At 55.0% G+C, this 25,593-nt stretch overlaps 1 protein-coding gene across 1 annotated transcript in view; it reads right to left on the bottom strand.

Moving 5' to 3' along the window:
- Positions 1 to 4,063: 4,063 nt before the first annotated feature.
- Positions 4,064 to 25,593, bottom strand: part of LOC146751011 (creatine kinase M-type) — a gene marked incomplete at its 3' end in the record, with an annotated part of 36,761 nt that continues 15,231 nt past the window's right edge. The window contains exons 3-5 of the mRNA XM_085535804.1: positions 14,878 to 15,032; positions 11,187 to 11,319; positions 4,064 to 4,235 (exon numbers count right to left, since the gene is read on the bottom strand). Coding sequence (XP_085391930.1) covers positions 4,064 to 4,235; positions 11,187 to 11,319; positions 14,878 to 15,032 — 460 coding nt within the window. The remainder of the gene's footprint in view (positions 4,236 to 11,186; positions 11,320 to 14,877; positions 15,033 to 25,593) is intronic.

Genomic DNA, 25,593 nt, shown 5'->3' with positions numbered 1-25,593 from the left:
CTCCATCCCCCATCTGACCCTATAGCCCCCATCTGACCCTATAGCCCCCATCTGACCCTACAGCCCCCCATCTGACCCTATAGCCCTCATGTGACCCTATAGCCCCCATCTGACCCTATAGCCCCCCATCTGACCCTATAGCTCCCCATTTCACCCTCCATCCTCCCATCTGACCCTATATCCCCCATCTGACCCTACAGCCCCCATTTCACCCTACATCCCCCCATCTGACCCTATAGCCCTCATCTCACCCTACATCCCCCTATATGACCCTACAGCCCCCCTATCTGACCCTACATCCCCCATCTGATTCTATAGCCCCCATTTCACCCTACATCCCCCCATCTGACCCTACATCCCCCCATCGGACCCTACAGCCCCCTATCTGACCCTATAGCCCCCATCTGACCCTATAGCCCCCCATCTGACCCTATAGCCCCCCATTTTCACCCTCCTTCCCCCATCTGACCCAACAGATCTCTTGTGACCCCCACAGCCCCCCATGTGCCCCTACAGCCCCTATCTGACCCTATAGCCCCCATCTGACCCTACAGCTGCTCCTCTGGTCCTATGCTCTTTCATCTGACCATGTAGCCCCCCCATCTGACCCTATAGCCCCCCATCTGACCCTACATCCCCCTATATGACCCTACATCCCCCCATCTGACCCTATAGCCCCCATCTGACCCCCCATCCCATCCCATTGCCCCCTACCCCACCCCATTACCCCCACCCCACCCCATTACCCCCACTTACCCCCATTGCCCCCCACCCACCATATCCCCCTCGCGTCGGGCCAGTCTCGTGCCATCCCATCCCATCCCATTACCCCCATCCCATCCCATTGCCCCCCACCCCATTACCCCCATCCCATCCCATTGCCCCCTATCCCACCTCATTATAGCCCCCATCCCATCCCATCCCATCCCATTGCCCCCCACCCCATTACCCCCATCCCATCCCACCCCACCCCATCACCCCCATCCCATCCCATTACCCCAACCCCACCCCATTACCCCCATCCCATCCCATCCCATCCCATCCCATCCCACCCCATTACCCCCATCCATTATCCCATCCCATTGCCCCCCACCCCATCCCAATACCCCCACCCCACCCCATTACCCCCATCCCATTGCCCCCCATCCCATCCCATTGCCCCCCACCCACCATATCCCCCCACCCCACCCCATTACCCCCATCCCACCCCATTATCCCACCCCATTATCCCACCCCATTACCCCCATTGCCCCCCATTATCCCACCCCATTGCCCCCCACCCCATTACCCCCCATTACCCCCATTACCCCCATTACCCCCTTGCCCCCCATTACCCCCATTACCCCCATTACCCCCATTGCCCCCATTACCCCCATTGCCCCCCATTACCCCCCATTACCCCCATTACCCCCATTGCCCCCCATTACCCCCATTGCCCCCATTGGCCCCCATTGCCCCCATTGCCCCCATTACCCCCCATTACCCCCATTACCCCCATTGCCCCCATTGCCCCCATTACCCCCATTACCCCCATTGCCCCCATTACCCCCATTACCCCATTGCCCCCATTACCCCCATTACCCCCATTACCCCCATTACCCCCATTACCCCCATTGCCCCCCATTACCCCATTGCCCCCCATTACCCCCATTACCCCCATTACCCCCATTGCCCCCCATTACCCCCATGCCCCATTCCCCCATTACCCCCATTGCCCCCATTGCCCCCATTGCCCCCATTACCCCATTACCCCCATTGCCCCCCATTACCCCCATTGCCCCCCATTACCCCCATTACCCCCATTGCCCCCCATTACCCCATTACCCCCATTACCCCCATGCCCCCCATTACCCCCATTACCCCCATTACCCCCATTGCCCCCCATTACCCCCATTACCCCCATTGCCCCCCATTACCCCCATTACCCCCATTACCTCCATTACCCCCATTACCTCCATTACCCCCATTACCCCCATTGACCCCCATTACCTCCATTACCCCCATTACCCCCATTACCCCATTACCCCCATTACCCCCATTACTCCCATTACCCCCATTGCCCCCCATTACCCCCATTACCCCCATTACCCCCATTACCCCCATTACCCCCATTACCCCCATTGCCCCCCATTACCCCCATTACCCCATTACCCCCATTACCCCCATTACCCCCATTGCCCCCCATTACCCCCATTACCCCCATTACCCCCATTAACCCCATTACCCCCATTGCCCCCCATTACCCCCATTGCCCCCATTACCCCCATTGCCCCCCATTACCCCCATTACCCCCATTACCCCCATTGCCCCCCATTACCCCCATTACCCCCACCCACCATATCCCCCTCGCGTCGGGCCAGTCTCGTGCCATCCCATCCCATCCCATTATCCCATCCCATCCCATTCCATGCCACCCCATTACCCCCCCACCCCATTGCCCCCACCCCATCCCATTACCCCCATCCCATCCCATCCCACCCCATTACCCCCATCCCACCCCATTATCCCATCCCATTACCCCCATCCCATCCCATCCCATCCCACCCCACCGCACCCCATCCCATTATCCCACCCCACCCCATCAACCCCATCCCATCCCATTATCTCCCCCATATGACCCTATAGCCCCCCATCTGACCCTATAACCCCCATCTGACTCTATAGCCCCCATCTGACCCTATAGCCCCCCATCTAACCCTACAGCCCCCCATCTGACTCTATAGCCCCAATCTGACCCCCCATCCCATTTCATCCCATCCCACCCCATCCCATCCCATCCCATCCCATTATCCCATCCCATATCCCCCCCACCCCATTACCCCCCACCCACCATATCCATCCCATCCCACCCCATTATCCCACCCCATTACCCCCATTACCCCCATTGCCCCCCATTACCCCCATTACCCCCATTACCCTCATTGCCCCCCATTACCCCATTACCCCCCACCCCATTACCCCCACCCCATTACCCCCATTGCCCCCATTACCCCCATTACCCCCCACCCACCATATCCCCCTCGCGTCGGGCCAGTCTCGTGCCATCCCATCCCATCCCATTATCCCACCCCACCCCATTGCCCCCCACCCCACCCCATCACCCCCACCCCATCCCATCCCATCCCACCCCATTATCCCACCCCATTAACCACCCATCTGACCCTACATCCCCCCATCTGACCCTACATCCCCCATCTGACCCTACAGCCCCCATCTGACCCTATAGCCCCCCATTTCACCCTCCATTTCCCCATCTAGCCCTATAGCCCCAATCTGACCCTATAGCCCCCACGTGCCCCTCCATCCCCCTATATGACCCTATAGCCCCCCATCTGACCCTATAGCCCCCCATCTGACCCTATAAGCCCCCATCTGACCCTACATCCCCCCAATCTGACCCCCCCACCCCCCCATTCCCCCCACCCCACCCCATTACCCCCATCCCATCCCACCCCATTACCCCCATCCCATTGCCCCCCACCCCACCCCATTATCCCACCCCATTACCCCCATCCCACCTCATTACCCCCACCCCATCCCATCCCACCCCATTGCCCCCCACCCCATTACCCCCATCCCATTGCCCCCCACCCCACCCCATTGCCCCCATCCCACCCCATATCCCATCCCACCCCACCCCATTACCCCCATCCCATTGCCCCCCACCCCACCCCATTACCCCACCCCATTACCCCACCCCATTACCCCACCCCATTACCCCCATTGCCCCCCATTACCCCCCATTACCCCCATTACCCCCATTGCCCCCATTACCCCCATTACCCCATTACCCCATTGCCCCCCATTACCCCCATTGCCCCCCATTACCCCCATTACCCCCCACCCACCATATCCCATCCCATCCCACCCCATTATCCCACCCCATTACCCCCATTGCCCCCCATTACCCCCCATTACCCCCATTACCCCCATTGCCCCCCATTACCCCCATTACCCCCATTACCCCCATTGCCCCCCATTACCCCCATTGCCCCCCATTGCCCCCCATTACCCCCATTACCCCCATTGCCCCCCATTACCCCCATTGCCCCCCATTACCCACCATATCCCCCTTGCGTCGGGCCAGTCTCGTGCCATCCCCGACGCCAGCAGCAGAGGTGACACGGGTTTATCGAACAGGAAATGATCGTCAATGAGCTGCTGCTGCTCCTGCTCCGTCATGGCCTTCAATGGGTAATAGCGGCCCTTGAACTCCCCGTCCAGGCTGTTCAGAGCTGGGGGATATAGGGTCAGATATGGGTTATAGGGTCATATAGGGGGATATAGGGTCATATAGGGTGAGATGGGGGTTATATGGGGGTTATAGGGTCATATAGGGGGTTATGGGGTCATATAGGGTCAGATGGGGGTTATATGGGGGTTATAGGGTCATATAGGGTTAGATGGGGGTTATATGGGGGTTATAGGGTCATATAGGGTTAGATGGGGGTTATATGGGGGTTATAGGGTCATACAGGGGGGGTAATAGCGGCCCTTGAACTCCCCGTCCAGGCTGTTCAGAGCTGGGGGGGGATATAGGGTTATATGGGGGTTATAGGGTCATATAGGGAGTTATAGGGTCAGATGGGGGTTATAGGGGAGTTATAGGGTCAGATGGGGGTTATAGGGGAGTTATAGGGTCATATAAGGGGCTGTAGGGTCATATAGGGGGGGTAATAGCGGCCCTTGAACTCCCCGTCCAGGCTGTTCAGAGCTGGGGGGATATAGGGGAGTTATAGGGTCAGATGGGGGTTATAGGGGAGTTATAGGGTCAGATGGGGGGTTATAGGGTCATATAGGGTGAGATGGGGGTTATAGGGTCATATAGGGTCAGATGGGGGTTATATGGGGGTTATAGGGTCATATAGGGGGATGTAGGGTCATATAGGGGGGGTAATAGCGGCCCTTGAACTCCCCATCCAGGCTGTTCAGTGCTGGGGGGGGATATAGGGGGTTATAGGGTCATATAGGGTCAGATATGGGTTATAGGGTCATATAGGGGGTTATGGGGTCATATAGGGGGATGGAGGGTCATATAGGGTCAGATATGGGTTATAGGGTCATATAGGGGGGGTAATAGCGGCCCTTGAACTCCCCGTCCAGGCTGTTCAGAGCTGAGGGATATAGGGTTAGATATGGGTTATAGGGTCAGATATGGGTTATAGGGTCATATAGGGGGTTATAGGGTCAGATAGGGTCAGATGGGGGTTATAGGGTCATATAGGGTCAGATGGGGGTTATAGGGTCATATAGGGAGTTATAGGGTCAGATGGGGGTTATAGGGGAGTTATAGGGTCAGATGGGGGTTATAGGGGAGTTATAGGGTCAGATATGGGTTATAGGGTCATATAGGGTCAGATGGGGGTTATAGGGGGGGTAATAGCGGCCCTTGAACTCCCCATCCAGGCTGTTCAGTGCTGGGGGGAGATATAGGGGAGTTATAGGGTCATATAGGGGGTTATGGGGTCATATAGGGAGTTATAGGGTCAGATGGGGGTTATAGGGGAGTTATAGGGTCAGATGGGGGTTATATGGGGGTTATAGGGTCATATAAGGGGCTGTAGGGTCATATAGGGGGGGTAATAGCGGCCCTTGAACTCCCTGTCCAGGCTGTTCAGAGCTGGGGGTTATAGGGTGAGATATGGGTTATAGGGTCAGATGGGGGTTGTTATAGGGTCAGATATGGGTTATAGGGTCATATAGGGTCAGATGGGGGTTATATGGGGGTTATAGGGTCATATAGGGGGCTGTAGGGTCATATAGGGGGGGTAATAGCGGCCCTTGAACTCCCCGTGCAGGCTGTTCAGTGCTGGGGGGGGATATAGGGTTAGATGGGGGTTATAGGGTCATATAGGGGGATATAGGGTCAGATGGGGGTTATATGGGGGTTATAGGGTCATATAGTGGGGGTAATAGCGGCCCCTGAACTCCCCGTCCAGGCTGTTCAGTGCTGGGGGGGGATATAGGGTTATATGGGGGTTATAGGGTCATATAGGGGGTTATAGGGTCAGATAGGGTCAGATGGGGGCTATAGGGTCATATAGGGGGCTGTAGGGTCATATAGGGGGGGTAATAGTGGCCCTTGAACTCCCCGTCCAGGCTGTTCAGTGCTGGGGGGTTATAGGGTCAGATATGGGTTATAGGGTCATATAGGGTCAGATATGGGTTATAGGGTCATATAGGGTTAGATGGGGGTTATATGGGGGTTATATGGGGGTTATAGGGTCATATAGGGGGGGTAATAGCGGCCCTTGAACTCCCCGTCCAGGCTGTTCAGAGCTGGGGTATATAGGGTTATATGGGTTATAGGGTCAGATAGGGGGTTATAGGGTCATATAGGGTCAGATGGGAGTTATATGGGGGTTATAGGGTCACATGGGGTTTATAGGGGGGGTAATAGCGGCCCTTGAACTCCCCGTCCAGGCTGTTCAGAGCTGGGGGGTATAGGGTTAGATGGGTTATAGGGTCAGATATGGGTTATAGGGTCAGATAGGGTCAGATGGGGGTTATATGGGGGTTATAGGGTCATATAGGGTCAGATGGGGGTTATATGGGGGTTATAGGGTCATATAGGGTCAGATGGGGGTTATATGGGGGTTATAGGGTCATATAGGGTTAGATGGGGGTTAGATGGGGGTTATAGGGTCATATAGGGTTAGATGGGGGTTATATGGGGGTTATAGGGTCATATAGGGTTAGATGGGGGTTATATGGGGGTTATAGGGTCATATAGGGTCAGATGGGGGTTATATGGGGGTTATATGGGGGTTATAGGGTCATATAGGGTCAGATGGGGGTTATATGGGGGTTATAGGGTCATATAGGGTCAGATGGGGGTTATATGGGGGTTATAGGGTCATATAGGGTTAGATGGGGGTTATATGGGGGTTATAGGGTCATATAGGGTCAGATGGGGGTTATATGGGGGTTATAGGGTCAGATGGGGGTTATATGGGGGTTATAGGGTCATATAGGGTCAGATGGGGGTTATATGGGGGTTATAGGGTCATATAGGGTCAGATGGGGGTTATATGGGGGTTATAGGGTCATATAGGGTCAGATGGGGGTTATAGGGTCATATAGGGTTAGATGGGGGTTAGATGGGGGTTATAGGGTCATATAGGGTCAGATGGGGGTTAGATGGGGGTTATAGGGTCATATAGGGGGATATAGGGTCATATAGGGTTGGATAGGGGGCTATAGGGTCATATAGGGGGTTATAGGGTCATATAGGGGGGGTAATAGCGGCCCTTGAACTCCCCGTCCAGGCTGTTCAGAGCTGGGGGTTATAGGGTCAGATATGGGTTATAGGGTCAGATATGGGTTATAGGGTCATATAGGGGGATATAGGGTCATATAGGGTCAGATGGGGGCTATAGGGTCATATAGGGGGGGTAATAGCGGCCCTTGAACTCCCCGTCCAGGCTGTTCAGAGCTGGGGGGATATAGGGTTATATGGGTTATAGGGTCAGATATGGGTTATAGGGTCATATAGGGTCAGATGGGGGTTATATGGGGGTTATAGGGTCATATAGGGGGCTGTAGGGTCATATAGGGGGGGTAATAGCGGCCCTTGAACTCCCCATCCAGGCTGTTCAGAGCTGGGGGGGGATATAGGGTCAGATACGGGTTATAGGGTCATATAGGGGGATATAGGGTCATATAGGGTCAGATGGGGGTTATATGGGGGTTATAGGGTCATACAGGGGGGGTAATAGCGGCCCTTGAACTCACCGTCAAGGCTGTTCAGAGCTGGGGGATATAGGGTTAGATGGGGGTTATAGGGTCATATAGGGGGATATAGGGTCATATAGGGTCATATAGGGGGCTGTAGGGTCATATAGGGGGATATAGGGTTAGATGGGGGTTATAGGGTTGGATGGGGGGATGTAGGGTCAGATGAGGGCTATAGGGTCATATAGGGGGGGTAATAGCGGCCCTTGAACTCCCCGTCCAGGCTGTTCAGTGCTGGGGGGGCATATAGGGTGAGATGGGGGTTATATGGGGGTTATAGGGTCAGATAGGGGGCTGTAGGGTCATATAGGGGGGGTAATAGCGGCCCTTGAACTCACCATCCAGGCTGTTCAGTGCTGGGGGGGGATATAGGGTTATATAGGGGTTATAGGGTCATATAGGGGGTTATGGGGTCAGATAGGGTCAGATGGGGGTTATAGGGTCAGATGGGGGTTATATGGGGGTTATAGGGTCATATAGGGGGGGTAATAGCGGCCCTTGAACTCACCGTCCAGGCTGTTCAGAGCTGGGGGTGGGATATAGGGTCAGATGGGGGTTATAGGGTTGGATGGGGGTTATATGGGGGTTATAGGGTCATATAGGGGGTTATAGGGTCATATAGGGTCATATAGGGGGCTATAGGGTCATATAGGGGGGGTAATAGCGGCCCTTGAACTCCCCGTCCAGGCTGTTCAGTGCTGGGGGGGGGATATAGGGTCAGATATGGGTTATAGGGTCAGATATGGGTTATAGGGTCATATAGGGGGTTATGGGGTCATATAGGGTCAGATGGGGGTTATATGGGGGTTATAGGGTCATATAGGGGGTTATAGGGTCAGATGGGGATTATAGGGTGAGATGATGGGGGTTATAGGGTCATATAGGTTCAGATGGGGGTTATAGGGTCATATAGGGTCAGATGGGGGTTATATGGGGGTTATAGGGTCATATAGGGGGTTATAGGGTCAGATGGGGATTATAGGGTGAGATGATGGGGGTTATAGGGTCATATAGGGGGTTATAGGGTCATATAGGGTGAGATGGGGGTTATAGGGTCATATAGGGTCATATAGGGGGCTGTAGGGTCATATAGGGGGGGTAATAGCGGCCCTTGAACTCCCCGTCCAGGCTGTTCAGTGCTGGGGGGGGATATAGGGTTAGATGGGGGTTATAGGGTCGGATGGGGGCTATAGGGTCATATAGGGTCAGATGGGGGTTATAGGGTCATATAGGGGGATGGAGGGTCATATAGGGGGGGTAATAGCGGCCCTTGAACTCCCTGTCCAGGCTGTTCAGTGCTGGGGGATGGAGGAAGAGATGGGGGTTATAGGGTCATATAGGGGGCTATAGGGTGAGATGGGGGTTATAGGGTGAGATAGGGGGATATAGGGTCAGATGGGGGTTATAGGGTCAGATGGGGGTTATAGGGTCATATAGGGGGGGTAATAGCGGCCCTTGAACTCCCCGTCCAGGCTGTTCAGAGCTGGGGGGATATAGGGTTATATGGAGGTTATAGGGTCATATAGGGTCAGATATGGGTTATAGGGTCATATAGGGAGTTATAGGGTCAGATATGGGTTATAGGGTCATATAGGGTCATATGGGGGCTATAGGGTCAGATGGGGGGCTATAGGGTCATATAGGGGGATGTAGGGTCAGATGGGGGTTATAGGGTCATATAGGGGGATGTAGGGTCATATAGGGGGAAGTAGGGTCAGATGGGGGTTATAGGGTCATATAGGGTCAGATGGGGGTTATAGGGTCGGATGGGGGCTGTAGGGTCAGATGGGGGTTATAGGGTCAGATGGGGGGATGTAGGGTCATATAGGGTCAGATGGGGGTTATAGGGTCATATAGGGTCAGATGGGGGTTATAGGGTCATATAGGGGGATATAGGGTCATATAGGGGGATATAGGGTGAGATGAGGGTTATAGGATCAGATGGGGGTTATAGGGGGGGTAATAGCGGCCCTTGAACTCCCCGTCCAGGCTGTTCAGTGCTGGGGGGTATAGGGGAGTTATAGGGTCAGATATGGGTTATAGGGTCATATGGGGTCATATAGGGGGCTGTAGGGTCATATAGGGGGGGTAATAGCGGCCCTTGAACTCCCCGTCCAGGCTGTTCAGAGCTGGGAGATATAGGGTCAGATATGGGTTATAGGGTCAGATATGGGTTATAGGGTCAGATGGGGGTTATAGGGTGAGATGGGGGTTATAGGGTCATATAGGGTCAGATGGGGGTTATAGGGTCAGATGGGGGGCTGTAGTGCCAGGCCACACCCACATCCCATAGACCACGCCCACACCCCACAGGCCACGCCCACAACCCAATAGGCCACGCCCACACCCCATAGGCCACGCCCACAACCCAATAGGCCACGCCCACTCGGAGCAGACCCCCCCCCATTAAATCATAAGCTCCATTCATGGCCATGTTCCCCATTCAGACCATGGCCACTATCAAACAGGCCACGCCCACATTGAAATAGGCCACGCCCACTTCTCAGACCACGCCCATTGCACCCAGAACTCCATTCATGCCCCCATTCATCAATCAGACCACGCCCACTCCGGGCTGCTCCTCCAATCAGAGCACGCCCCCACGGTCAGGCCCCATTGATAACAATAGCCCCATTGACAACAATAGCCCCATTGCAACCAGTGTCCCCATTGACACCAATGCCCTCATTGACCCCATTGCCCCCATTGACCCCAATGTCCCCATTGACCCCAATGCCCCCACTGTCCCCTATTCATCCCCCAATGTCCCCACTGCCCCCAACACCCCCCATTGTCCCCATTGTCCCCATTGTCCCCATTGACTCCCTGTCCCCATTGCCCCCATTGACCCCAGTGTCCCCACTGACCCCAATGCCCCCACTGACCCCATTCACCCCATTGCTCCCATTCATCCCATTGCCCCCATTGCCCCCATTCACTCCAATGTCCCCATTGACCCCACTGCCCCCATTGACCCCAATGTCCCCCATTGACCTCAATGCCCCCATTGACCACAATGTCCCCATTCACCCCAATGTCCCCACTGTCCCCAATGTCCCCATTGACCCCAATGTCCCCCTTACCCCCAATGCCCCCATTGACCCCAATGTCCCCATTGACCCAAAGCCCCCACTGACCCCAATACCCCCATTAACCCCATTGACTCCATTGCCCCCATTGACCCCATTGACCCCAATACCCCCATTAACCCCATTGACCCCAATGTTCCCATTGCCCCCATTGCCCCCATTGACCCCAATACCCCCATTGACCCCAATACCCCCATTCACCCCATTGACCCCATTGACCCCAATGTCCCCATTGACCCCACTCACCCCAATACCCCCATTGACCCCAATATCCCCATTCACCCCAATACCCCCATTGACCCCAATACCCCCATCCACCCCAATGCCCCCATTGACCCCAATACCCCCCTATTCCCCCCTCACCTTCCACCGAGAGCTTCTCGACGGCGCGTCGCTCCCCACGGCTGCAGTGTGGGGGCAGGGAGTAGCCCTTGATGCTGCGCCCCGTGCGCACGCGGCTGCTCAGCACGTATTTGGGGTCCAGGTCTTCACCCCCCTGCCCCATAGAGACCGTCAGCATCCGGACCCCATAGACCCCACAGACCCCAAATAGGCCCTAGTGGTCCTACTGACCCCAAATAGGCCCCAGTGGTCCTATTGACCCCAAATGGTCCCCCCTAGGGTCCCCATTGAGCCTAGCAACCCCAATGACCCCACTGACCCCAAATGGCCCCCCTAGGGTTCCCATTGACCCCAAATGATTCCCCAGGGATCCCATTGATCCCACAGACCCCACAGACCCCAAGGTCCCATTGACCCTAAATGGCCCCCCCACTGGTCACACTGACCCCAAATAGGCCCTAGTGGTCCTATTGACATCAAATGGTCCCCCCTAGGGTTCCCATTGACCCCAAATGCTCCCCCTAAGGTTCCCATTGACCCCAATGGTCACCTAGTGGTCCCATTGACCCCAAATGATTCCCCAGTGATCCCATTGATCCCACAGACCCCAATGACCCCAGTGGTCACACTGACCCCAAATAGGCCCCAGTGGTCCTATTGACACCAAATGGCCCCCCTAGGGTTCCCATTGATCCCAAATAGCCCCCAAGGGTCCCATTGACCCCAAATAGGCCCCAGTGGTCCCACTGACCCCAAATAGGCCCCAGTGGTCCTACTAACCCCAAATGGTCCCCCTAGGGTTCCCATTGACCCTAAATGCCCCCCCCAGTGGTCCCATTGACCCCAAATGGCCCCCCTAGGGTTCCCATTGGCCCCAAATAGCCCCCAATGGTCCCATTGACACCAAATAGGCCCCAGTGGTCACACTGACCCCAAATAGCCCCCAGTGGTCACACTGACCCCAAATAGCCCCCAGTGGTCCCATTGACCCCAAATAGGCCCCAGTGGTCACACTGACCCCAAATAGGCCCCAGTGGTCACACTGACCCCAAATACACCCCAGTGGTCCTATTGACACCGAATGGTCCCCCCCTAGGGTTCCCATTGAGCCTAGCAACCCCAATGACCCCACTGACCCCAAATGGCCCCCAATGACCCCATTGACCCCAAATGGCCCCCAGTGGTCACACTGACCCCAAATAGGCCCCAGTGGTCCCATTGACCCCAAATGGCCCCCCTAGGGTTCCCATTGGCCCCAAATAGCCCCCAATGGTCCCATTGACCCCAAATAGGCCCCAGTGGTCACACTGACCCCAAATAGGCCCCAGTGGTCACACTGACCCTAAATAGGCCCCAGTGGCCCCACTGACCCCTAATGCCCCCCCTAGGGTTCCCATTGACCCCAAAGAGCCCCCAATGGTCCCATTGACCCCAAATGGCCCCCAGTGGTCACACTGACCCCAAATAGGCCCCACTGGTCACACTGACCCCAAATGATCCCCCAGTGGTCACACTGACCCCAAATAGGCCCCAGTGGTCCTACTGACCCCAAATAGGCCCCAGTGGTCCCATTGACCCCAAATGGCCCCCCCTAGGGTTCCCATTGAGCCTAGTAACCCCAATGACCCCACTGACCCCAAATGCCCCCCCTAGGGTTCCCATTGACCCTAAATGGCCCCCCCAGTGGTCACACTGACCCCAAATAGGCCCCAGTGGTCCCATTGACCCCAAATGGCCCCCCCTAGGGTTCCCATTGAGCCTAGCAACCCCAATGACCCCACTGACCCCAAATGGCCCCCAGAGGTCCCATTGACCCCAAATGCTTGACCCCAAATGATTCCCCAGGGATCCCATTGAGCCCACCAACCCCAATGACCCCAGTGGTCCCATTGACCCTAAATGGCCCCCAATGATCCCATTGACCCCAAATGGCCCCCAGTGGTCCCACTGACCCCAAATGGCCACCCTAGGGTTCCCATTGGCCCCAAATAGCCCCCAATGGTCCCATTGACCCCAAATAGGCCCCAATGGTCCCATTGACCCCAAATAGGCCCCAGTGGTCCTATTGACCCCAAATAGGCCCCAGTGGTCCTATTGACCCCAAATAGCCCCCAGTGGTCCTATTGACCCCAAATAGCCCCCAGTGGTCACACTGACCCCAAATGGCCCCCAATGATCACACTGACCCCAAATAGGCCCCAGTGGTCCTACTGACCCCAAATGATCCCCCAGTGATCACACTGACCCCAAATAGGCCCCAATGGTCCCATTGACCCCAAATAGGCCTCAGTGATCACACTGACCCCAAATAGCCCCCAGTGGTCACACTGACCCTAAATAGGCCCTAGTGGTCCCATTGACCCCAAATGCCCCCCCTAAGGTTCCCATTGACCCTAATGGTCCCCTAGTGGTCCCATTGACCCCAAATGATTCCCCAGTGATCCCATTGACCCCAAATGACCCCAATGACCCCAGTGGTCCCATTGACCCTAAATCACCCCCATTAATCCCATTGACCCCATTAATCCCATTGACCCCACTGTCCCTATAGTGCCCCCACTGACCCAATGTCCCCACTGACCCCAATGTCCCCATTGACCCCAATGTCCCATTGACCCCAATGTCCCCATTGATCCCAATGTCCCCATTAACCCCATTGACCCCATTGCCCCTATTGACCCCAATGTCCCCATTGACACCAATACCCCCATTGACCCCATTGACCCCAATGTCCCCACTGTCCCCATTGACCCCATTGTCCCCACTGCCCCCATAGACCCCAATGTCCCCATTGACCCCATTGACCCCAATGTCCCCATTGACCCCAAAGTCCCCAATGTCTCCATTGACCCCAATGTCCCCATTGACCCTAACATCCCCCTCACCCCAATGCCCCCATTGACCCCAATGCCATCCTCACTCCCAATGTCCCCATTGACCCCACTGACCCCACTGCCCCCATAGACCCCAATGTCCCCATTGACCCCACTGACCCCACTGCCCCCATTGACCCCACTGCCCCCATTCACCCCAATGCCCCCATTGACCCCAATGTCCCCATTGACTCCATTGACCCCAATGCCCCCATTGACCCCATTGACCCCAATGTCCCCATTGACCCCATTGCCCCCATTGACCCCAATGTCCCCATTAACCCCATTGACCCCAATGCCCCCATTCACCCCAATGCCCCCATTGACCCCAATGTCCCCACTGGCCCCAATGTCCCCATTCACCCCAATGTCCCCATTGACCCCAATATCCCCATTGACCCCAATATCCCCATTGACCATAATGTCCCCCTCACCCCCAATGTCCCCATTGACCCCATTGACCCCAATGTCCCCATTGACCCCAATGTCCCCATTGACTCAATTGACCCCAATGTCCTCATTGACCCCAATGTCCCAATGACCCGAATATCCCCATTAACCCCAGTGTTCCCACTGACCCCAATGTCCCTATTGACCCCCTTACCCTCAATGTCCCCATTGACCCCAATATCCCCATTGACCCCAATGTCCCCATTGACCCCAATGCCCCCATTGACCCCAATGTCCCCACTGTCCCCACTGACCCCCATGTCCCCACTGACCCCAATGCCCCGATTGACCTCAATGTCCCCATTCACCCCAATGTCCCCATTGACCCCACTGCCCCCATTGACCCCAATGTCCCCACTTCCCCCATTGACCCCATATCCCCCCCCCACCTTGAGGTTCTCGTGGTTGAGGTCGGTGCGGTGCTTGTCGGTGGGTTTGTAGCCCCCGTGTCTGTCCTGGATTACGGGGTCAAACAGGTCCTTGAAAACCTCGTAGGATTCCTCGTCCCCGGCCACGCAGCCCACGGTCATGATGAAGGGGTGACCTATAGGGGGGGGGATATGGGGTCAGATGTGGGTCCCCATGGGGTCGGGGAGAGAGATATGGGGATATGGGGGGGATGTAGGGAGATATAGGGGGGATATGGGGGGATATGGGGGGATATGGGGGGATATGGGGGGATATGGGGGGATGGGAGGGGATATGGGGGGATATGGGGGGATATGGGGGATAAGGGGGGTCAGATGTGGGTCCCCTTGGGGTCAGGGAGAGAGATATGGGGATATGGGGGGGATGTAGGGAGATATAGGGGGGATATGGGGAGATATAGGGGGATATAGGGGGATATGGGGGGATATGGGGAGATATGGGGGGATACGGGGGATATAGGGGGATGGGAGAGGATATGGGGGGATATGGGGGGATATAGGGAGATATGGGGGGATATGGGGGCTATGGGGGATAGGGGGGATATAGAGGAATATGGGGATATGGGGGGATATAGAGGAATATAGGGGGATATGGGGGGATATGGGGGGATATGGGGGGATATGGGGGGATATAGGGAGATATGGGGGGATATGGGGGATGGGGGGGGTCAGATGTGGGTCCCCATGGGGTCAGGGAGAGAGATATGGGGATATGGGGGGGATATAGGGAGATATAGGGGGGATATGGGGGGCTATGGGGGGATATGGGGTAGATATGGGGGGCGATGGGGAGTAGGGGGGATATAGGGGAATATAGGGGGGATATGGGGGGATATGGGGGATATAGAGGAATATAGGGGATATAGGGGGATATAGGGGGATATGGGGGATGGGGGGGGATATGGGGGGGATATGGGGTCAGATGTGGGTCCCCATGGGGTCAGGGAGAGAGATATGGGGATATGGGGGGGATATAGGGAGATATAGGGGGGATATGGGGGGATATGGGGGGATATGGGGGGATGGGAGGGGATATGGGGGGATATGGGGGGATATGGGGGATAAGGGGGGTCAGATGTGGTTCCCCATGGGGTCAGGGAGAGAGATATGGGGATATGGGGGGGGATATGGGGGGGATATAGGGAAATATAGGGGGGATATAGGGAGATATAGGGGGGATATAGGGAAATATGGGGGGATATAGGGAGATATAGGGGGGATATAGGGAAATATGGGGGGATATAGGGAGATATAGGGGGGATATAGGGAAATATGGGGGGGTATGGGGATGGGGGGGGTCAGATGTGGGTCCCCATGGGGTCAGGGAGAGAGATATGGGGATATGGGGGGGATATAGGGAGATATAGGGGGGATATGGGGGGATATGGGGGGATATAGGGGCGATGGGGAGTAGGGGGGATATAGGGGAATATAGGGGGATATAGGGGGATACGGGGGGATATGGGGGGGATATAGGGAGGATATGGGGGGATATGGGGGATAAGGGGGGGTCGGATGTGGGTCCCCATGGGGTCAGGGAGAGAGATATGGGGATATGGGGGGGATATAGAGAGATATAGGGGGGATATGGGGGGATATGGGGGCGATGGGGAGTAGGGGGGATATAGGGGAATATAGGGAGGATATATGGGGATATGGGGGGATATGGGGGGATATAGGGAGATATAGGGAGGATATGGGGGATATGGGGGGGATATGGGGGGATATAGGGAGATATGGGGGGGATATGGGGGGATATGGGGGGGATATAGGGAGATATGGGGGGATATGGGGGATGGGCGGGGTCAGATGTGGGTCCCCTTGGGGTCAGGGAGAGAGATATGGGGATATGGGGGGGGATATGGGGGGGATATAGGGAAATATAGGGGGGATATAGGGAGATATAGGGGGGATATAGGGAAATATGGGGGGATATGGGGATGGGGGGGGTCAGATGTGGGTCCCCATGGGGTCAGGGAGAGAGATATGGGGATATGGGGGGGATGTAGGGAGATATAGGGGGGGTATGGGGGGATATAGGGAGATATGGGGGGAATATGGTCTGGATGACGTCTATGGGGTGGCTCTATGGGGTGGCTCTATATGGGTTCTGTATGGATCTCTATGGGGTTATGGGGTCTCTATAGGGTCTCTATGGGGTCTCTATGGGTCTCCCTGTCCCTATGTGTTGCTGTATGGGGTCATGGCCATATATTCGGTACCGGGGTTGTTGACTCTGGTCTGGATGACGTCTATGGGGTGGCTCTATATGGGGCTCTATAGGGTCTCTATGGGGTCTCTATGGGTTCTCCCTGTCCCTATTGCTTTATGGGATCTCTATGGGGTCTCTATGGGGTCTCTATGGGTTCTCCCCATCCCTATTGCTCTATAGGGTCTCTATGGGGTCTCTATGGGGTCTCTATGGGTTCTCCCCGTCCCTATTGCTTTATGGGATCTCTATGGGGTCTCTATGGGGTCTCTATGGGGTCTCCGTTCCCTATTGCTCTATAGGGTCTCTATGGGGTCTCTACGGGGTCTCTATGGGGTCTCTATGGGGTCTCCCTGTCCCTATTGCTCTATGGGGTCTCTATGGGGTTTCCCCATCCTTATTGCTCTATAGAGTCTCTATGGGGTCTCTATGGGGTCCCTATGGGGTCTCCCCGTCCCTATTGCTCTATAGGGTCTCTATGGGGTCTCTATGGGGTCTCCCCATCCCTATTCCTCTATAGGGTCTCTATAGGGTCTCTATGGGTTCTCCCCATCCCTATTGCTCTATGGGGTCTCTATGGGGTCTCCCCGTCCCTATTGCTCTATAGGGTCTCTATGGCATCTCTATGGGGTCTCTATGGGGTCTCTATGGGGTCTCTATGGGTTCTCCCTGTCCCTATTGCTTTATGGGATCTCTACGGGGTCTCCCCATCCCTATTGCTCTATAGGGTCTCTATGGGGTTATGGGGTCTCTATGGGGTCTCTATGGGTCCCCATGTCCCTATGGGGTCTCTATAGTGTCACGGCCATATATTCATTACCGGGGTTGTCGACTCCTGTTTGTATGACATCTATGGGGTCCCTATGGGATCTCAATGTCCCTGTATGTCTCTATGGGGTCTCTATGGGTTCTCCCCGTCCCTATTGCTCTATGGGGTCTCCCTGTCCCTATGGGGTCTCTATGGTGTCTCCCTGTCCCTATATATTTCTATGGGGTCTCTATGGGTCTCCCTGTCCCTATATATCTCTATGGGGTCTCTATGGGTTCTCCCCTGTCCCTATTGCTCTATAGGGTCTCTATGGGGTCTCTATGGGGTCTCCCCATCCCTATTGCTCTATAGGGTCTCTATAGGGTCTCTATGGGGTCTCTATGGGGTCTCTATGGGTTCTCCCCATCCCTATCCCTCTTTAGGGTCTCTATGGGGTCTCCCCATCCCTATTGCTCTATAGGGTCTCTATGGGGTTATGGGGTCTCTATGGGATCTCTATGGGTCCCCATGTCCCTATGGGGTCTCTATAGGGTCTCTATGGGGTCTCTATGGGTCTCCCTGTCCCTATGGGGTGCTGTATGGGGTCATGGCAGTATGTCTCTATGGGGTGGCTGTATATGGGGCTCTATGGGGTCTCCCTGTCCCTATGGGGTCTCTCTGGGTCTCCCTGTCCCTATGGGGTCTCTATGGGGTTATGGGGTCTCTATGGGGTCTCTCTGGGTCTCCCTGTCCCTATGGGGTCTCTATAGGGTCTCTATGGGGTCTCTATGGGGTCTCCCCATCCCTATCCCTCTATAGGGTCTCTATGGGGTCTCTATGGGTCCCCATGTCCCTATGGGGTTTTCTATAGGATCACGGCCATATATTCATTACCGGGGTTATCGACTCCTGTTTGTATGACGTCTATGGGGTGGCTCTATGGGGTGGCTCTATATGGGGCTCTATGGGGTCTCTATGGGATCTCTATGTCCCTATATGTCTCTATTGGGTCTCTATGGGTTCTCCCTGTCCCTATTGCTCTATGGGGTCTCTACGGGGTCTCCCCATCCCTATTGCTCTATGGGGTCTCTATGGGGTCTCTATGGGGTCTCTATGGGGTCTCTATGGGGTCTCCCCATCCTTATTGCTCTATAGGGTCTCTATGGGGTCTCTATGGGTTCTCCCTGTCCCTATCCCTCTATAGGGTCTCTATGGGGTCTCTATGGGGTCTCTATGGGGTCTCCCCATCCCTATTGCTCTATGGGGTCTCTATGGGGTTATGGGGTCTCTATGGGGTCTCTATGGGTCTCCCTGTCCCTATGGGGTCTCTATAGGGTCACGGCCATATATTCATTACCGGGGTTGTCGACTCCGGTCTGTATGACATCTATGGGGTCTCTATGGGGTCTCTCTGTCCCTATGGGGTCTCTATAGGGTCTCTATGGGGTCTCTATGGGTCTCCCTGTCCCTATGGGGTCCCTATGGGGTCCCCATGTCCCTATGGGGTCTCTATAGGGTCACGGCCATATATTCATTACCGGGGTTATCGACTCCTGTTTGTATGACGTCTATGGGGTGGCTCTATGGGGTGGCTCTATATGGGGCTCTATGGGGTCTCTATGGGATCTCTATGTCCCTATATGTCTCTATTGGGTCTCTATGGGTTCTCCCTGTCCCTATTGCTCTATGGGGTCTCTACGGGGTCTCCCCATCCCTATTGCTCTATGGGGTCTCTATGGGGTCTCTATGGGGTCTCTATGGGGTCTCCCCATCCTTATTGCTCTATAGGGTCTCTATGGGGTCTCTATGGGTTCTCCCTGTCCCTATCCCTCTATAGGGTCTCTATGGGGTCTCTATGGGGTCTCTATGGGGTCTCCCCATCCCTATTGCTCTATAGGGTCTCTATGGGGTTATGGGGTCCCTATGGGGTCTCTATGGGTTCTCCCCGTCCCCATTGCTTTATGGGGTCTCTATGGGGTCTCTATGGGGTCTCTATGGGTTCTCCCCGTCCCTATTGCTCTATGGGGTCCCTATGGGGTCTCCCTGTCCCTATGGGGTCCCTATGGGTCTCCCTGTCCCTATTGCTCTATGGGGTCTCTATGGGTCTCCCTATCCCTATGGGGTCCCCATGTCCCTATGGGGTTTTCTATAGGGTCACGGCCATATATTCATTACCGGGGTTATCGACTCCGGTCTGTATGACGTCTATGGGGTGGCTCTATGGGGTGGCTCTATATGGGGCTCTATGGGGTCCCTATGGGGTCTCTATGTCCCCATATGCCTCTATGGGGTCTCTATGGGTTCTCCCCATCCCTATTGCTCTATGGGGTCCCTATGGGGTCTCAATGTCCCTATATGTCTCTATGGGGTCTCTATGGGTCTCTATGGGGTCTCCCCATCCCTATTGCTCTATAGGGTCTCTATGGGGTTATGGGGTCTCTATGGGGTCTCTATGGGTTCTCCCCATCCCTATTGCTCTATAGAGTCTCTATGGGGTCTCTATGGGGTCCCTATGGGGTCTCCCCGTCCCTATTGCTCTATAGGGTCTCTATGGGGTCTCTATGGGGTCTCCCCATCCCTATCCCTCTATAGGGTCTCTATGGGGTCTCTATGGGGTCTCTATGGGGTCTCCCCGTCCCTATTGCTCTATGGGGTCTCTATGGGGTCTCTATGGGGTCTCCCTGTCCCTATGGGGTCTCTATGGGGTCTCCCTGTCCCTATGGGGTCTCTATAGGGTCTCTATGGGGTCTCTATGGGTTCTCCCTTTCCCTATTGGTCTATGGGGTCTCTATGGGTTCTCCCCGTCCCTATTGCTCTATGGGGTCTCTATAGGGTCTCTATGGGGTCTCTATGGGTTCTCCCTGTCCCTATGGGGTCTCTATGGGGTCTCCCTGTCCCTATGGGGTTTCTATAGGATCACGGCCATATATTCATTACCGGGGTTGTCAACTCCTGTTTGTATGACGTCTATGGGGTGTCTCTATATGGGACTCTATGGGGTCCGTATATGTCTCTATGGGGTCTCTATGGGTTCTCTATTGGGTCTCTATGGGGTCTCTATGGGGTCTCCCCATCCCTATTCCTCTATAGGGTCTCTATAGGGTCTCTATGGGTTCTCCCCATCCCTATTGCTCTATGGGGTCTCTATGGGGTCTCCCCATCCCTATTGCTCTATAGGGTCTCTATGGGATCTCTATGGGGTCTCTATGGTGTCTCTATGGGTTCTCCCCGTCCCTATTGCTCTATGGGGTCTCTATGGGTCTCCCTGTCCCTATGGGGTTTTCTATAGGGTCACGGCCATATATTCATTACCGGGGTTATCGACTCCGGTCTGTATGACGTCTATGGGGTCCCTATGGGATCTCAATGTCCCTGTATGTCTCTATGGGGTCTCTATGGGGTCTCCCTGTCCCTATGGGGTCTCTATGGGTCTCCCTCTCCCTATGGGGTCTCTATGGGGTCTCCCTGTCCCTATGGGGTCTCTATGGGGTCCCTATGGGTCTCCCTGTCCCTATATATCTCTATGGGGTCTCTATGGGTTCTCCCCGTCCCTATTGCTCTATGGGGTCTCTATGGGGTCTCTATGGGGTCCCTATGGGATCTCAATGTCCCTATATGCCTCTATCGGGTCTCTATGGGGTCTCTATGGGTTCTCCCCGTCCCTATTGCTCTATAGGGTCTCTATGGGGTTATGGGGTCTCTATGGGGTCTCTATGGGGTCTCTATGGGTTCTCCCCGTCCCTATTGCTCTATAGGGTCTCTATGGGGTCTGTATGGGGTCTCTATGGGGTCTCCCCATCCCTATTGCTCTATAGGGTCTCTATGGGGTTATGGGGTCTCTATGGGGTCTCTATGGGTTCTCCCTGTCCCTATTGCTCTATGGGGTCTCTATGGGGTCTCTATGGGGTCTCCCTGTCCCTATTGCTTTATGGGATCTCTATGGGTCCCCATGTCCCTATGGGGTGCTTTATGGGGTCTCCCTGTCCCTATATATCTCTATGGGGTCTCTATGGGGTCTCCCCATCCCTATTGCTCTATAGGGTCTCTATGGGGTTATGGGGTCCCTATGGGGTCTCTATGGGTTCTCCCCGTCCCCATTGCTTTATGGGGTCTCTATGGGGTCTCTATGGGGTCTCTATGGGTTCTCCCCGTCCCTATTGCTCTATGGGGTCCCTATGGGGTCTCCCTGTCCCTATGGGGTCCCTATGGGTCTCCCTGTCCCTATTGCTCTATGGGGTCTCTATGGGTCTCCCTATCCCTATGGGGTCCCCATGTCCCTATGGGGTTTTCTATAGGGTCACGGCCATATATTCATTACCGGGGTTATCGACTCCGGTCTGTATGACGTCTATGGGGTGGCTCTATGGGGTGGCTCTATATGGGGCTCTATGGGGTCCCTATGGGGTCTCTATGTCCCCATATGCCTCTATGGGGTCTCTATGGGTTCTCCCCATCCCTATTGCTCTATGGGGTCCCTATGGGGTCTCAATGTCCCTATATGTCTCTATGGGGTCTCTATGGGTCTCTATGGGGTCTCCCCATCCCTATTGCTCTATAGGGTCTCTATGGGGTTATGGGGTCTCTATGGGGTCTCTATGGGTTCTCCCCATCCCTATTGCTCTATAGAGTCTCTATGGGGTCTCTATGGGGTCCCTATGGGGTCTCCCCGTCCCTATTGCTCTATAGGGTCTCTATGGGGTCTCTATGGGGTCTCCCCATCCCTATCCCTCTATAGGGTCTCTATGGGGTCTCTATGGGGTCTCTATGGGGTCTCCCCGTCCCTATTGCTCTATGGGGTCTCTATGGGGTCTCTATGGGGTCTCCCTGTCCCTATGGGGTCTCTATGGGGTCTCCCTGTCCCTATGGGGTCTCTATAGGGTCTCTATGGGGTCTCTATGGGTTCTCCCTTTCCCTATTGGTCTATGGGGTCTCTATGGGTTCTCCCCGTCCCTATTGCTCTATGGGGTCTCTATAGGGTCTCTATGGGGTCTCTATGGGTTCTCCCTGTCCCTATGGGGTCTCTATGGGGTCTCCCTGTCCCTATGGGGTTTCTATAGGATCACGGCCATATATTCATTACCGGGGTTGTCAACTCCTGTTTGTATGACGTCTATGGGGTGTCTCTATATGGGACTCTATGGGGTCCGTATATGTCTCTATGGGGTCTCTATGGGTTCTCTATTGGGTCTCTATGGGGTCTCTATGGGGTCTCCCCATCCCTATTCCTCTATAGGGTCTCTATAGGGTCTCTATGGGTTCTCCCCATCCCTATTGCTCTATGGGGTCTCTATGGGGTCTCCCCATCCCTATTGCTCTATAGGGTCTCTATGGGATCTCTATGGGGTCTCTATGGTGTCTCTATGGGTTCTCCCCGTCCCTATTGCTCTATGGGGTCTCTATGGGTCTCCCTGTCCCTATGGGGTTTTCTATAGGGTCACGGCCATATATTCATTACCGGGGTTATCGACTCCGGTCTGTATGACGTCTATGGGGTCCCTATGGGATCTCAATGTCCCTGTATGTCTCTATGGGGTCTCTATGGGGTCTCCCTGTCCCTATGGGGTCTCTATGGGTCTCCCTCTCCCTATGGGGTCTCTATGGGGTCTCCCTGTCCCTATGGGGTCTCTATGGGGTCCCTATGGGTCTCCCTGTCCCTATATATCTCTATGGGGTCTCTATGGGTTCTCCCCGTCCCTATTGCTCTATGGGGTCTCTATGGGGTCTCTATGGGGTCCCTATGGGATCTCAATGTCCCTATATGCCTCTATCGGGTCTCTATGGGGTCTCTATGGGTTCTCCCCGTCCCTATTGCTCTATAGGGTCTCTATGGGGTTATGGGGTCTCTATGGGGTCTCTATGGGGTCTCTATGGGTTCTCCCCGTCCCTATTGCTCTATAGGGTCTCTATGGGGTCTGTATGGGGTCTCTATGGGGTCTCCCCATCCCTATTGCTCTATAGGGTCTCTATGGGGTTATGGGGTCTCTATGGGGTCTCTATGGGTTCTCCCTGTCCCTATTGCTCTATGGGGTCTCTATGGGGTCTCTATGGGGTCTCCCTGTCCCTATTGCTTTATGGGATCTCTATGGGTCCCCATGTCCCTATGGGGTGCTTTATGGGGTCTCCCTGTCCCTATATATCTCTATGGGGTCTCTATGGGGTCTCTATGGGTTCTCCCCGTCCCTATTGCTCTATGGGGTCTCCCTGTCCCTATGGGGTCTCTATGGGGTCTCTATGGGGTCTCCCTGTCCCTATTGCTTTATGGGATCTCTATGGGTCCCCATGTCCCTATGGGGTGCTTTATGGGGTCTCCCTGTCCCTATGGGGTCTCTATGGGGGTTATGGGGTCTCTATGGGGTCTCTATGGGGTCTCTATGGGTTCTCCCCATCCCTATTGCTCTATAGGGTCTCTATAGGGTCTCTATGGGGTCTCTATAGGTTCTCCCTTTCCCTATTGGTCTATGGGGTCTCTATGGTGTCCCCATGTCCCTATGGGGTTTCTATAGGGTCACGGCCATATATTCATTACCGGGGTTATCGACTCCTGTTTGTATGACGTCTATGGGGTCCCTATGGGATCTCAATGTCCCTATATGTCTCTATGGGGTCTCTATGGGTTCTCCCTGTCCCTATTGCTCTATAGGGTCTCTATGGGGTTATGGGGTCTCTATGGGGACTCTATGGGGTCTCCATGTCCATATGTGTTGCAGTAATGGGGTCAGGGCTGTATGTCTCTATGGGGTGTCTCCCTGTCCCTATGGGGTCTCCCTGTCCCTATGGGGTCTCTATGGGTCTCCCTCTCCCTATGGGGTGCTCTATGGGGTTTCCGTGTCCCTATGGGGTGCTCTATGGGGTCTCCCTATAGCTTTATGGGATCTCTATGGGGTCTCCCCATCCCTATTGCTCTATAGAGTCTCTATAGGGTCTCTATGGGTTCTCCCCGTCCCTATTGCTCTATGGGGTCTCTATGGGGTCTCCCCGTCCCTATTGCTCTATGGGGTCTCTATGGGGTCTCTATGGGGTCTCTATGGGATCTCTATGTCCCTATTGCTCTATAGGGTCTCTATGGGGTCTCTATGGGTTCTCCCCGTCCCTATCCCTCTATAGGGTTTCTATGGGGTCTCTATGGGGTCTCTATGGGTTCTCCGTTCCCTATTGCTCTATGGGGTCCCTATGGGGTCTCCCTGTCCCTATGGGGTCCCTATGGGTCTCCCTGTCCCTATATATCTCTATGGGGTCTCTATGGGTCTCCCTGTCCCTATGGGGTCCCCATGTCCCTATGGAGTTTTCTATAGGGTCACGGCCATATATTCATTACCGGGGTTGTCGACTCCTGTTTGTATGACGTCTATGGGGTGGCTCTATATGGGGCTCTATGGGGTCTCTATGGGTTCTCCGTTCCCTATTGCTCTATAGGGTCTCTATGGGGTCTCTACGGGGTCTCTATGGGGTCTCTATGGGGTCTCTATGTCCCCATATGCCTCTATGGGGTCCCTATGGGGTCTCTATGTCCCTATATGCCTATATGGGGTCTCTATGGGGTCTCTATGGGGTCTCCCCATCCCTATCCCTCTATAGGGTCTCTATGGGGTCTCTATGGGTCCCCATGTCCCTATGGGGTCTCTCTGGGTCTCCCTGTCCCTATGGGGTCTCTATGGGGTTATGGGGTCTCTATGGGGTCTCTCTGGGTCTCCCTGTCCCTATGGGGTCTCTATGGGTTCTC

This window comes from Coturnix japonica, unplaced genomic scaffold, assembly GCF_054131305.1.
Source record: "Coturnix japonica strain WE unplaced genomic scaffold, WE-NBRP24 Scf183, whole genome shotgun sequence".
Taxonomy (NCBI): domain Eukaryota; kingdom Metazoa; phylum Chordata; class Aves; order Galliformes; family Phasianidae; genus Coturnix; species Coturnix japonica.
This window is presented reverse-complemented; position numbering and strand designations above follow the sequence as displayed.